This window comes from Astatotilapia calliptera, chromosome 8, assembly GCF_900246225.1.
Source record: "Astatotilapia calliptera chromosome 8, fAstCal1.2, whole genome shotgun sequence".
Lineage (NCBI taxonomy): Eukaryota > Metazoa > Chordata > Actinopteri > Cichliformes > Cichlidae > Astatotilapia > Astatotilapia calliptera.
In genome coordinates, this window is record NC_039309.1 from 2,785,803 (window position 1) to 2,798,463 (window position 12,661).

The 12,661-nt window shown below is 42.1% G+C and overlaps 1 protein-coding gene and 6 non-coding genes across 10 annotated transcripts; 2 read left to right on the top strand and 5 right to left on the bottom strand.

The window, feature by feature from the left end:
• Nucleotides 1-637: 637 nt before the first annotated feature.
• Nucleotides 638-4,606, top strand: LOC113027991 (gastrula zinc finger protein XlCGF57.1-like). 4 transcript variants are annotated; one of them, XM_026177888.1, is made up of 3 exons: nt 638-1,300; nt 1,544-1,677; nt 3,154-4,606. In XM_026177888.1, the coding sequence occupies exons 2-3, from the start codon at nt 1,575-1,577 to the stop codon at nt 4,500-4,502; spliced, it is 1,452 nt and encodes a 483-aa protein (XP_026033673.1). In that variant the 5' UTR covers nt 638-1,300; nt 1,544-1,574; the 3' UTR covers nt 4,503-4,606. The 4 variants fall into 4 exon arrangements, with proteins under 4 accessions (XP_026033673.1, XP_026033672.1, XP_026033674.1 ...); XM_026177887.1 differs by having other exon boundaries at nt 639-1,300; nt 1,393-1,677; XM_026177889.1 differs by having other exon boundaries at nt 639-1,152.
• A 3,692-nt stretch (nt 4,607-8,298) lies between these two features.
• trnav-cac (transfer RNA valine (anticodon CAC)) lies at nt 8,299-8,371 on the bottom strand. The gene has a single exon. It is a non-coding gene; the product is annotated as a tRNA-Val (tRNA).
• A 2,165-nt stretch (nt 8,372-10,536) lies between these two features.
• Nucleotides 10,537-10,609, bottom strand: trnav-aac (transfer RNA valine (anticodon AAC)). The gene has a single exon. It is a non-coding gene; the product is annotated as a tRNA-Val (tRNA).
• A 522-nt stretch (nt 10,610-11,131) lies between these two features.
• Nucleotides 11,132-11,203, bottom strand: trnad-guc (transfer RNA aspartic acid (anticodon GUC)). Its single transcript has one exon. It is a non-coding gene; the product is annotated as a tRNA-Asp (tRNA).
• A 151-nt stretch (nt 11,204-11,354) lies between these two features.
• trnaq-cug (transfer RNA glutamine (anticodon CUG)) lies at nt 11,355-11,426 on the top strand. Its single transcript has one exon. It is a non-coding gene; the product is annotated as a tRNA-Gln (tRNA).
• A 474-nt stretch (nt 11,427-11,900) lies between these two features.
• Nucleotides 11,901-11,973, bottom strand: trnav-cac (transfer RNA valine (anticodon CAC)). The gene has a single exon. It is a non-coding gene; the product is annotated as a tRNA-Val (tRNA).
• A 614-nt stretch (nt 11,974-12,587) lies between these two features.
• Nucleotides 12,588-12,660, bottom strand: trnav-aac (transfer RNA valine (anticodon AAC)). The gene has a single exon. It is a non-coding gene; the product is annotated as a tRNA-Val (tRNA).
• Nucleotide 12,661: the final 1 nt, after the last annotated feature.

The following is a 12,661-nucleotide window of genomic DNA, read 5'->3' on the forward strand; positions in this document are numbered from 1 at the left end:
TAGTATTTAGAGAATTTCACCCTGTTTTGATGACTGCTGTGCAGACAAAGATTACTTCACTTGCTTAGGAATTTTCCTAAGGAAAATTCAGTCATCCATCCACAATGCCGTTTGATTAGCAAAGATAAAAACTTTTCATTATGAAAGTGAATTCGGTAAAGGTCACATTTGATGAGATGTACACTCAATATAATCTGAGTTTCATGGGTGGAGTCATACATTGCTTTTTTAAAATTTTTTACTGGCTTCAAGATTAAACTGCAATAAAAATGTCAAATTATGTTTTATTTGTACAATAATAAATAAAACTATTCATATTAGCTCCAGGTGCAATATTTAAATATTATACACTTGAAGGGACCATCGGTCATAACCCAACAAATTAAATGTTTGTGATTCTGAAATGGCTTTTTGCATGAGGGTTCAAATAATGATAAAGAGTTAAAGCAAGAGACAAACACAGTTGCCCGATGGCCAGCCAAAGATACTGACGTAACATTTCTTTGTAATGATGTCAAACAGCCTGAAATTGGAAAACTATTCATCAGTTAACTATTTATTTAATATATTTTGTTCAGCTTATATTTAAAGTAGATAAGACACAAAACAGAAAATAAATGAAAAACAGTGAACCTGATCTGGCTGTATGTTGTCCTCAAACTAAAATGACTTCTTAGGATTTCTTTCGCCACAAAGACTGTTTTGCATGAATCGGAACTGGAGGTTAATTTTACTTTTTAAACTTTAACAATTATTTCTTCGTTCATTCCTCAGGAATCTTTTTGCGTCAGGAAAAAAACGGCTCTAGGAACCTTCTATTATACCGTGTTGTAAAGGGGAACAAAAAAAATGTTGGACTGACGGGCAGGAAGCTGTCCGTCCTGAGACTGTGCGGAGCTTCCAGACGAGTTTTCATCCTCTCACCAGGGAAGCCTGCGGTGCCGAATAATAATTAGAATCGTTTTTATGGTATAACGAGGTTTTGAGACACTGAGACGGTAACATTTCTAATTTAGCACAATAAATAAAACCGGGCGTCAGCTATCGCCGCCAAACGAGCAAAAACATGAAGGAGGAAAAGAAATACACGTTGGGGTCACCTCCTCCACCGGGACATAGCTGAAGAGGACTCACTTGTTTTCTGCTGGATAGGTACTTTATTCCCAGTAGAGTCAGCAGCCACACGGTCATGGATACGGCCAGCACAAGAGGGCTTTTACACAAAAATATAGACCTGCTACCTGGACTAGAATTTAATTTTTAAAAGTTAACCTGTCAAAGGACCCAGAGCTGCTCTAAGGTATTGGCAGTAACAGTGATACAGTGAATTCATAACGTTTTGCAACTCTTGCCAGATCATCTCAGTTTAATCTAACATTTGCACTTTGACAGATGCACCAAGAATAACACAGAGTTAATAGTTTGGTGCACAGACCGGAGGAGTCATGGATATATCCATCGAACTTCTGATTGGTAATTGAGCCCCTCTACTGCCTGAGAATGAATGAGTAAATGTTCGGGTGGCTCATTTGTGTCATTGCAGCTTGCACCTGAAAATCACAAGTGGAGTTTCAATGTCTCGATTAAAGATCCTCCAACCGGACGACCCCAAAGGTCTCAGGTTGTGTCCCCTTGTATCTGCATCAGCTACATCAGGTTTGGCAGAAGCACAGGCAGGTGGGTGACCTTCATTTGTTTCATTAACATGTAACTCATTCTCTTGATCAAACAGCAGAAACTAAATTATAAAACACAACAATTAGTGTGTAATGATGCTGTATTCAGGTATTTGGTAACCACTTCAGAGGTTCATGGACAAGAGGATAAAATCTGAAGTTAGTAAAGAAGGTAAAGCTCCAGAAACACTTGGAGCTTGGCTTTATGGTCCATGAAACTGAAATTTATGAGCCAGGATTAGCTGTGTGAGTCCAGTGTGAGTAATTTCTTTACTTAGTGCACTAACACAGTGTGTGAGACGATGTGCTTTGGTTTATGTTCTCGACCACTTCTCACTGAAGAGAATGCATAGTTATAGATAAATAAAGATTTTATTAATGCTACTCTGGGGAAATTCACAGCACTAGGCTCAGAAAGAAAATGTGAATTAGATATACTAGAAAAATAGTGTAAGGAAATTGCACAAAATGCAGTAATGCAGTCGGTAGTAACTGATCATTACTAAATGTGTACAGCGCATTGTGTTCTGCGTCCTGATTGGCTCTAGACCATTGTCAATCAATCTCGTACCGTGTCTCCTGTACCGTACAGAATGCATTCGGCTTGTCAAAGTCTTCGATCAAAAACACAACAATGTAGACAAAATGTTTTTCACCGTCAAAGGCACCCGCGGCTGCCTTTGGTTTCATTCTATAATACTGGACTTATTTTTCTACGAAGGTTTGAACTTTGAGAGTGTTTAAACAAGAGAGAAAAGTGTGAACATGTTCATGCCTGCCTGAGAAAAGTGTATAAAGCGTGTAGTGAGGGGTTTTACAGCCTTAAAAGATCTATACTAATTGTAAAAAAGAAAGTTGGCTACTTCGCAGATTTCACATATCACGGGTTATTTTTTAGAACGTAACTACGGCGATAAACGAGGGACCACTGTACTTTACTGTTTTTGTGCTAACATTGTTTCTACAAGCTGTTGAATCATATAGGATGTAGCTAGTTTTTCCACACACAGCTTAAACACACTGCTTCTGCAGTTTGGCTTAGTTTTTGTTCAGTAAATAATGACATTGTGTCATATGTTAGACGGCTGTGCTTAAATGATTTTAGAACCTTGTAGAGAGCAGATGATTTTTTGTTTTTGTTATGTCTTGATGTGTAATACCGTAGAACAGGGATGTCAAACGTATTTTATATCAGGGGCCACATACAGCCCACTTTTATCCTAAGTAGCCCAGACCTGTGACACTCAGCTTTCTGTCAATAAAGAACTTCTGCATTTAAATGTTTTTTTCACACGATAAAGAAAATTAATAATTGACATATGAAATTATCTTGCGGGCCAGATATAATTGTATCGTGGGCTGGATGTGGTCCATTGGCCGTAAGTTTGACATCCCTGACTTAGAACTAGAATTCTCGAACTAAAAATGCATATCTCCCAGCTTCCTGTGATGCACCTGTAATGTGTGTTTTCTGCAGATGTCCAGCAGATGTTGCCAGTTAAAGAAGAGGTTCCCTCGATCCCCAGTCTGGACCAGCAGGACATAGGCCACATCCACATAAAGGAGGAGCAGGAGGAACTATGGACTGGTCAGGAAGGAGAGCAGCTTAATGGTCTGGGTGCTGTTACTTTGAAGACTGAAGATGAGGAAGAGAAACCTCAAGTCTTAGAGCTTCACCAAGAACCAGCTGAAGATAACAAAGACACACCGACTCCAGCCAGCTGCTCACACAAGCAGATAAAAGGAGAACCTGGTGGAGAGCTCTGTGGAGGACCAGAACCTACCAATACTTCATATCTAAACAGTCTTTTACAACCAAATACTGATGGAAAAGCTTCAGACTATTTCGAGAATGAAGTCACTGTTGATGAGGATGATGATGATTGGCAAGAGCCTTTGTCTGGACCTGAAAGTGAAAGTAGTGATTGGAAGGAGAGCATGAAACATGACTCAGGTGTAAAGAGTGATAATGTGGGACATATCTCTGCCAAACAACCGCTCAGCTGCTCTGAGTGTGGTAAACGCTTTCAGTACAAAGGGTATCTTCAGAGACATTATTCAACACATCATTCAGGAAAAAAAACTTCCAGCCATTTGGTTAATAGAGTGAAGGAAAGTGTTGAATTGCAGACAAAAGTCCACGGTGGAGAGAAACCATTTGGCTGCAGTGTTTGTGGACAAAGATTCAATCAAAATGCAAATCTTAAGACTCACATGAGAGTCCACACAGGGGAAAAACCGTTTACTTGTAGCATTTGTGAAACTAGATTTAGACAGCAGTATAGTCTGGATAGGCACATGAGAATCCACACAGGCGAAAAACCTTTTAGTTGTGGTGTGTGTAGTAAAAGATTTTTACAACTGGGGGATCTGAAGAGACACAGAAGTGTCCATACGGGAGAGAAGCCTTTCGATTGTAATGTTTGTGGTAAAAGATTTACTCAGAGGATTCATTTCAAGACACATCTGAGTGTTCACACGGGTGAGAAGCCATTTGGTTGCGACATTTGTGGTAAAAGATTTAATCGAGTGGGCAATCTGAAGACACACAAAAGAATCCACACAGGAGAGAAACCATTCAGCTGTGAATTTTGTAGTAAAAGGTTTTCACAACAAGGTGTTCTGAAGAGACACAGGAGCATCCACACAGGGCTGAGCCCGTATGCTTGTGATCTTTGTGGTAAACGGTTTAATTATAACAAAAATCTTAACAGGCATATGATAATTCACACAGGAGACAAACCATTTGGCTGTGACATTTGTAATAAAAGATTTTTACAATTAGGGGATTTAAAGAGGCACATGAGAGCACACACAGGAGAATAATTACTTTCATGTTGTGGGGTTAGTGGGAAAGGATTTATCCTAAGAGGGAAATGCAAATCCCCAAAAGTTGATTCTATTCATCTGGACGTAGCGTTTTCAGTGGGAGCAACATTTCGTCACTCATCCAAGTGACTTCTCCAGTCTCAGCTGGCTGCAGGTTTCCCCAACCTTATAAACAGTGCATTTGCACAATGACCGAAACTAGCACCACTGTGAATCCCAAAATACTGAAGAAGTCACTTGGATGAGTGATGAAAAGTTTTGTCCAGATGATCACAATCAACCTTTTGAGATTTACATACCTGGATGACTGAGCATGCATCGAGACAAGAAAATGTGAAGAGACAACAGAGATTGTACTGTACAGTAATCTGATCACAAGATGGAAAATGTATATTAAACAATCCATAGCTTTTGTCCCTCTGATAATTGCAAATAGTAATCATCTGTATCATCTTAGTCCAACATCAGGAATATGTTTTCACATTAACGTATATAGCTTTTTTTCTTTCACCTCCTAGGACCTGGCGTCCACATATGTGGACATCACATTTTGTATTTATACTCAATTTTGCTCTAAAAATGAATATCCTCATATGTGGCTCTTATTTTTCTAAGAAACAAAAATCAGGTAAAAAACATAATCTGGTAATCCTCTGTTTTTACATTCATCGGGTCCCAATCAGCCCAAATATCAAAGAGAAATCAAAAAAGCATGCCATGGAAGAGTTCAGGTCTTAGAAGGTTAAATCTGTCATTATGAGGCTGTTGTGTTCGTATTTTGTAACAGTGTCATTTTTTCTGTCTGTTAGTTTTTAAATTTGTTCCCTGTGAATTTCAATTTGATTGCTGCAACTTGTCAGGAATTTCCCCACACTAAACCAGATTTGGTTTACCACATTGACACTTCAAACTTTGGTGTGGCTCAGGGAGCACAGTGTTTTAGTGCCCTCTATTGTCCAGCAGTCTGTGCATGATAAATAAAATATTTTTAATAGTTTTCTTTGGGTTTTTCTTTCTTTCTATTAATCCAGATGATGTGTCATTTTTATTTGATTGATGATAAAAAGGTTGTAATGACCTGGACCCTGAAAAGTGCACAGGAATGATTATATTGATAAAAGAGGCTTAAGGATTGACACCACAGACTAAACTATGAACACTGATCCGGGAAAAGCAGGACTGATACGTCTGAGAGCGTTTGCAGTTAAATTCCTCCTCTTGTGGGATCAGTGTCTGTTTAGAAAAAAAACAGCTATGGGTAAGAATGAAATGACAGAACTTGACTCTCTCTAACGGCTTGAAAACTTCACAAGAAATACTTAACTTCATTAAAGAAACTTTACTTCTGCATCAACCTTTGGAAAGGTAAGACTTGTGTTGGTGAGATTAAGCCATGTTAACATGGCTTTTACTATTTAATATTCTCTAAAAGAGTAAATTCAATTTTCAGGTTAAGGTCGTAATACATTCTAATGGTTAGCACTCTGGACTCTGAATCCAGCGATCTGAGTTCAATTCTCAGTGGAACCTCATTTGGCTTTCTAGCACTTTGCTCCACAGGTACATTAACACACGCTAGCATCAGAGTTTAGACCAGGGGCCCGTTCTTCGTACCTCGCTAAGTAAGTTAGCTGGATTAGATTGTTGACGATTTCGCGTGATCTTGGATCGTTCGGTTCCCCGAAGCTCATCCGGGACTTGCTGTCATAGCAACAGAGCCGTAAGCGTAAACCTGCTCGGGAGCAGGTTTACTTTATGTAAACAGGATTAGATTGCGGCCACGCAGGTATGTCCGCTTCATTTATACGAAAGCAACAGCGATATTCCACCACTGTTTCACCATAAACAAATAACATCAATGTAACTAAAGATAATGCAGCACTTGATCCTTTTATTGATTTCACACAGATACATACAGGTCATTTCCTAAAAAAGGGAAATGTACTATTAACATTCTATTACATGTATGTGATTATTACAGATGTAATTCATATTTCAGAGTAGTAATTGGAAATCACTTCGTGTAATCAAGATGAGAGACCACGGCTATAAAAGCGAAGGTGGATTTGGGAAGCCTGTCGCAGCCATGTCCTGTCCGTAAACGCGAGCAGCCCATTGCGGAAGGTGCAAGATTGATAAGGAGAGTTTTCAGAATTCAGCGTATATTGCGGGACAGACAGGATCCTTTAGCTCAGCGCGACAGTGTGCTCATAGAGAGATATCGATATTCCCGTGAGGGTATTATTTACTTAACCAACTTGTTGACGAGGGGGTGCAGGACCACCACCTGTCTTTTTTTGCTCTGCCCTTTTCTTGGTTGCTGTTATAAACAAACAGATTATTTCAGGATCTCTTTCCAAGAGACTAAAAGCAATATAAGTGATAAATATTACCATTCTATAGAATATTCTTATATTTCACTTTTACTTGTTCCCATGTTCTAGTGGGTCCTGTTGTGGCTCTAATGTGAAAGGGGATATAATATAACATATTATAATATAATGTAATATAATATTGGATAATATAGTGTGATATGATAAATCTACCCTACCGCCTACTGGTGTTGTCCAGAGGGGCCGATGGCGCGATATGGCAGCCTGGCTTCTGTCAGTCTGCCCCAGGGCAGCTGTGGCTACAACCGTAGCTGCCTCCACCAGTGTGTGAATGTGAGAGTGACTGAATAGTGGCATTGTCATGCGCTTTGGGTGCCTTGAAAAGCGCTACATCAATCCACTCCATTATTATTGTCATCATTAAATTACTTACGAGTTTAATTTGTCAGCAACTTTCTGCCAGCCCTCTCTCCTTGCTTTTGCAGCCTTTGCAGTGTTCCCTTGCATTTTAATTAAAATCTGAAACTCCTGAAATCCCTCACTCAAGAGTTCTTGCTCTGCTGCTGAAAAATACCGAGCGCGCTCCTTCGACATTTTCGCCGACCAATCAGAGGGTTGCCGATCAATGTTTCTACTCTCGATGCGTAGCCCCTGTTGGGCCACCCAGTGATCTCACATTACTTCATCCAGCTATACTAATCGTCAACAACAGGTGTGTTCGGAGAACCGGCTTAGCGAGCTCACGGGTAGCGCGATGATTTGATCTCGGATGTGTCATTTGATCTTGGATGTAGTAAGCGACGTACGAAGAACGGGCCCCAGGAGTGGGCAATCTCAGTCCACGAGGGTCGGTGACCCTGCAGGTTTTAGATGTGTTCTCGAACCAAAACAGCTGACTTAAATGGCTAAATAAGCTCCTCAAAATGTCCTGAAGTTCTCCAGAGGCCTGATAACGAACTAATCATGTGATTCAGGTGTGTTGACCCAAGGTGAGATCTAAAACCTGCAGGGCCCTTGTGTACTGAGATTGCCCAACCCTGGTCTAGAAAGTTAAAGAGCAAGTTAGTGGCCCAGTCAATTCCACTCCTCTTGTGTTGGCTGATCTCATCATCTCAGTGAAACCTCATCTTCATGCTGCACCAAACCTCGCTCATGCTCTTCTGCTGCACTTTCCACTTCAGCTTCCTGCTGTATCTTTCATTATCCACCTTGACTCAAGTCAACTTTTCCTCTTGCACTCTTCCCACTTCTAATCCTGTTGCCACCTCTGAAGGCCCCGATCTTCTTCCTGACAAGCTCTTTGATGTCCTTTGTTTGGCTAGCACACAACCTACAGAAGACAAAACCAAGAGACTTAATTCTCAATAGGGATGCAAGTAAAACAGAGAAAATGCTGGACAAGCAGAGTTGTCTAAAGAGTGAACATCAATTCCCTTGTGACCAAAGAAGGAAAAGACCCATGTTTCCACCCGGTTTCGGACCGGGGACCTTTCGCATGTGAGGCGAACGTGATAACCACTACACTACGGAAACCCCGAAAGACAGCTTCTTTGGCTTTCCAATGTGTCTCACTGAGTAATCTCGCACTGACAAATCTGGTGGCATGTTCCTATCATGGCCTTGAAGTAAAAGGAGCCATGGAGAAGAGACAGACGCACTCTAGCAAGGAGTCTGAACTGTAGTCTCGATGTTAGGCTCACTTAAACTTTGGACATTTAGGAGTTCACTAAAGCAAGCACAGCTCAACATATGCTGCCCTAAGAACCCCAGAACCTCTGGCAGCAGAACTGTTGCCTAAAGCGCCCATTTGTTTCATTGCCTTGTGCATTGGCTGAAAATAGGCCCAAGTCCTGTGCAGGCCACCTAGAGCCAGTCATTTCCAAGAGCTTAGTCTGTGCCTCCATCTTCAGGAAATATAGCGACTGGAGATTTGTTGATTTGTGTGAAGTCTGTGGAGTTTGCAGAAATTTGGGCCATAGACAACTCTTTAGCAAGACGAGCATCCAAAGGTTACAGATGTCAGAGACCTGGGGCCCGTTCTTCGTACGTCGCTTACTACATCCAAGATCAAATGACACATCCAAGATCAAATCATCGCGCTAACTCTGAGCTCGCTATTCCGGTTCCCCGAACACACCTGTTGTTGACGATTAGTATAGCTGGATGAAGTAATGTGAGATCACTGGGTGGCCCAACAGGGGCTACGCATCGATAGTAGAAACATTGATCGGCAACCCTTTGATTGGTCGGCGAAAATGTCGAAGGAGCGCGCTCGGTATTCTTCGGCAGCAGAGCCAGAACTCTTGAGTGAGGGATTTTAGGAGTTTCAGAGTCTAATTAAAACGCAAGGGAACACTGCAAAGGCTGCAAAAGCAAGGAGAGAGGGCTGGCAGAAAGTTGCTGACAAATTAAACTCGTAAGTAATTTAATAATAACAATAATAATGGAGTGGATCTATATAGCGCTCTTCAAGGCACCCAAAGCGTTTTACAATTCCACTATTCAGTCACTCTCACATTCACACACTGGTAGCTGTCACAGCTGCCCTGGGGCAGACTGACAGAAGCCAGGCTGCCATATCGCGCCATCGGCCCCTCTGGCCAACACCAGTAGGTGGTAGGGTAGATTTATCATATCACACTATATTATCCAATATTATATTACATTATATTATATTACATTATGTTATATTATATCCCCTTTCACATTAGAGCCACAACAGGACCCACTAGAACATGGGAACAAGTAAAAGTGAAATATAAGAATATTCTACAGAATGGTAATATTGATCACTTATATTGCTTTTCGTCTCTTGGACAGAGACCCTGAAATAATCTGTTTGTTTGTTTATAACAGCAACCAAGAAAAGGGGCAGCGCAAAAAAAGACAGGTGGTGGTCCTGCACCCCCTCGTCAACAAGTTGGTTAAGTAAATAATACCCTCACGGGAATATCGATATCTCTCTATGAGCACACTGTCGCGCTGAGCTAAAGGATCCTGTCTGTCCCGCAATATACGCTGGATTCTGAGGACTCTCCTTATCAATCTTGCACCTTCCGCAATGGGTGGCTCGCGTAAACGGACAGGACATGGCTGCAACAGACTTCCCAAATCCACCTTCGCTTTTATAGCCGTGGTCTCTCATCTTGATTACACGAAGTAAATTGCAATTACTACTCTGAAATCTGAATTACATCTGTAATAATCACATACATGTAATAGAATGTTAATAGTACATTTCCCTTTTTTAGGAAATGACCTGTATGTATCTGTGTGACATCAATAAAAGGATCAAGTGCTGCATTATCTTTAGTTACATTGATGTTATTTATTTATGGTACAACAGTGGTAAAATATCGCTGTTGCTTTCGTATACATGAAGCGGAAATACCTGAGTGGCCGCGATCTAATCCTGTTTACATAAAGTAAACCTGCTCGGGAGCAGGTTTACGCTTACGGCTCTGTTGCTATGACAGCAAGTCCCGGATGGGCTTCGAAGAACCGAACGATCCAGGATCACGCGAAATCGTCAACAGTCAAATCCGGCTAACTTACTTAGCGAGGTACGAAGAACGGGCCCCAGTACCAGATTTGAGTACTTTCTCTCGTCTGTGTCCCAAACAGCAGTAGAACCCCACAAGTTCAAGCAGTGCCTGCAGTCAGACACTTTTATATCAGGATGCATAAGGAAAGAAGCATGTTTCCGCCCGGTTTCGGACCTGGGACCTTTCGCGTGTTAGGCGAACGTGATAACCACTACACTACGGAAACTGAGCTTGCGTACCCCGTAGTAATTAAAGGAGCATTTCAATGCTTTCTTACATTTGTGGACTTTTATGACAGATCATGTAGGACTATTGAGAAGGAGGGAACTCCCATTTGTGTCATTCTTCAAGCACTCCCCCACTTATGGCTGTATTGACAATGCAAATTGTGATCTCAAGATTGCATCTCTTGTCATGGGAGCTGATCTTCTGGTTGACAAGCTCTTTGATGTCCTTTGTTTGGCTAGCACACAATCTACAGAAGACAAGACCAAGAAACTTATTTGTCAGTAGGGACGCACGTAAAACAGAGAAAATGCTGCACAAGCAGTGTTCTCTTGGACTAGCATCTCTTCTGATGGGAGCTCTTTCTGAGAAGACCTTTTCGACTTGTGAGCGCACAGGTGGAATTCATGTTTCTTCAAGCCCATTATAGGACTAGATTATTAGATTGACTAGGATCTGGTGTGCGATTAAGGTGTGTGTGGTCATTGCAGGTAAAAGGCAGAACAGAGAAGGAAACTGCTCACTCCCCGTCGGGGAATCGAACCCCGGTCTTCCGCGTGACAGGCGGAGATACTGTCCACTATACTAACGAGGACCTCTGAAGCACTGCAATGGTCACGTCAAGCTGCGATTCGCAGCAGGTATGACAGGTAAAATTTGGCTGGCCGTGTAGAAATCCCCATCGGTTTACCAGGAACTACACTTTTATGCCTGTTTGACACAGATCTTTTGTGTGCTTCAGGCAGGGTTCCATGGTGTAATGGTTAGCACTCTGGACTCTGAATCCAGCGATCTGAGTTCAAGTCTCAGTGGAACCTCATTTGGCTTTCTAGCACTTTGCTCCACAGGTACATTAGCATTAGCACACGCTAGCATAAGAATCTAGTCAGTTGAAGAGCAAGTTAGTGGCCCAGTCAGTTCCACTCCTCTTGTGTTGGCTGATCTCATCTGCACATGGTCTTCATGCTGCACCAAACCTCGCTCATGCTCTTCTGCTGCACTTTCCACTTCAGCTTCCTGCTGTATCGTTCATTAGCCACCTTGACTCAAGTCAACTTTTCCTCTTGCACTCTTCCCACTTCCAATCCCTTTGCCACCTCTGAAGGCCCCGATCTTCTTCTTGACAAGCTCTTTGATGTCCTTTGTTTGGCTAGCACACAACCTACAGAAGACAAAACCAAGAGACTTAATTCTCAATAGGGATGCAAGTAAAACAGAGAAAATGCTGGACAAGCAGAGTTGTCTAAAGAGTGAATATCAATTCCCTTGTAACCAAAGAAGGAAAAGACCCATGTTTCCGCCCGGTTTCGGACCGGGGACCTTTCGCGTGTGAGGCGAACGTGATAACCACTACACTACGGAAACCCCGAAAGACAGCTTGTTTGGCTTTCCAATGTGTCTCACTGAGTAATCTCGCACTCTGACAAATTTGGTGACATGTTCCTATCATGGCCTTGAAGTAAAAGGAGCCATGGAGAAGAGACAGACGCACTCTAGCAAGGAGTCTGAACTGTAGTCTCCATGTTAGGCTCACTTAAACTTTGGACATTTAGGAGTTCACTAAAGCAAGCACAGCTCAACATATGCTGCCCTAAGAACCCCAGAACCTCTGGCAGCAGAACTGTTGCCTAAAGCGCCCATTTGTTTCATTGCCTTGGGCATTGGCTGAAAATAGGCCCAAGTCCTGTGCAGGCCACCTAGAGCCAGTCATTTCCAAGAGCTTAGTCTGTGCCTCCATCTTCAGGAAATATAGCGACTGGAGATTTGTTGATTTGTGTGAAGTCTGTGGAGTTTGCAGAAATTTGGGCCATAGACAACTCTTTAGCAAGACGAGCATCCAAAGGTTACAGATGTCAGAGACCTGAACCAGATTTGAGTACTTTCTCTTGTCTGTGTCCCAAACAGCAGTAGAACCCCACAAGTTCAAGCAGTGCCTGCAGTCAGACACTTTTATATCAGGACGCATAAGCAAAGACGCATGCTTCCGCCCGGTTTCGGACCGGGGACCTTTCGCGTGTTAGGCGAACGTGATAACCACTACACTACGGAAACT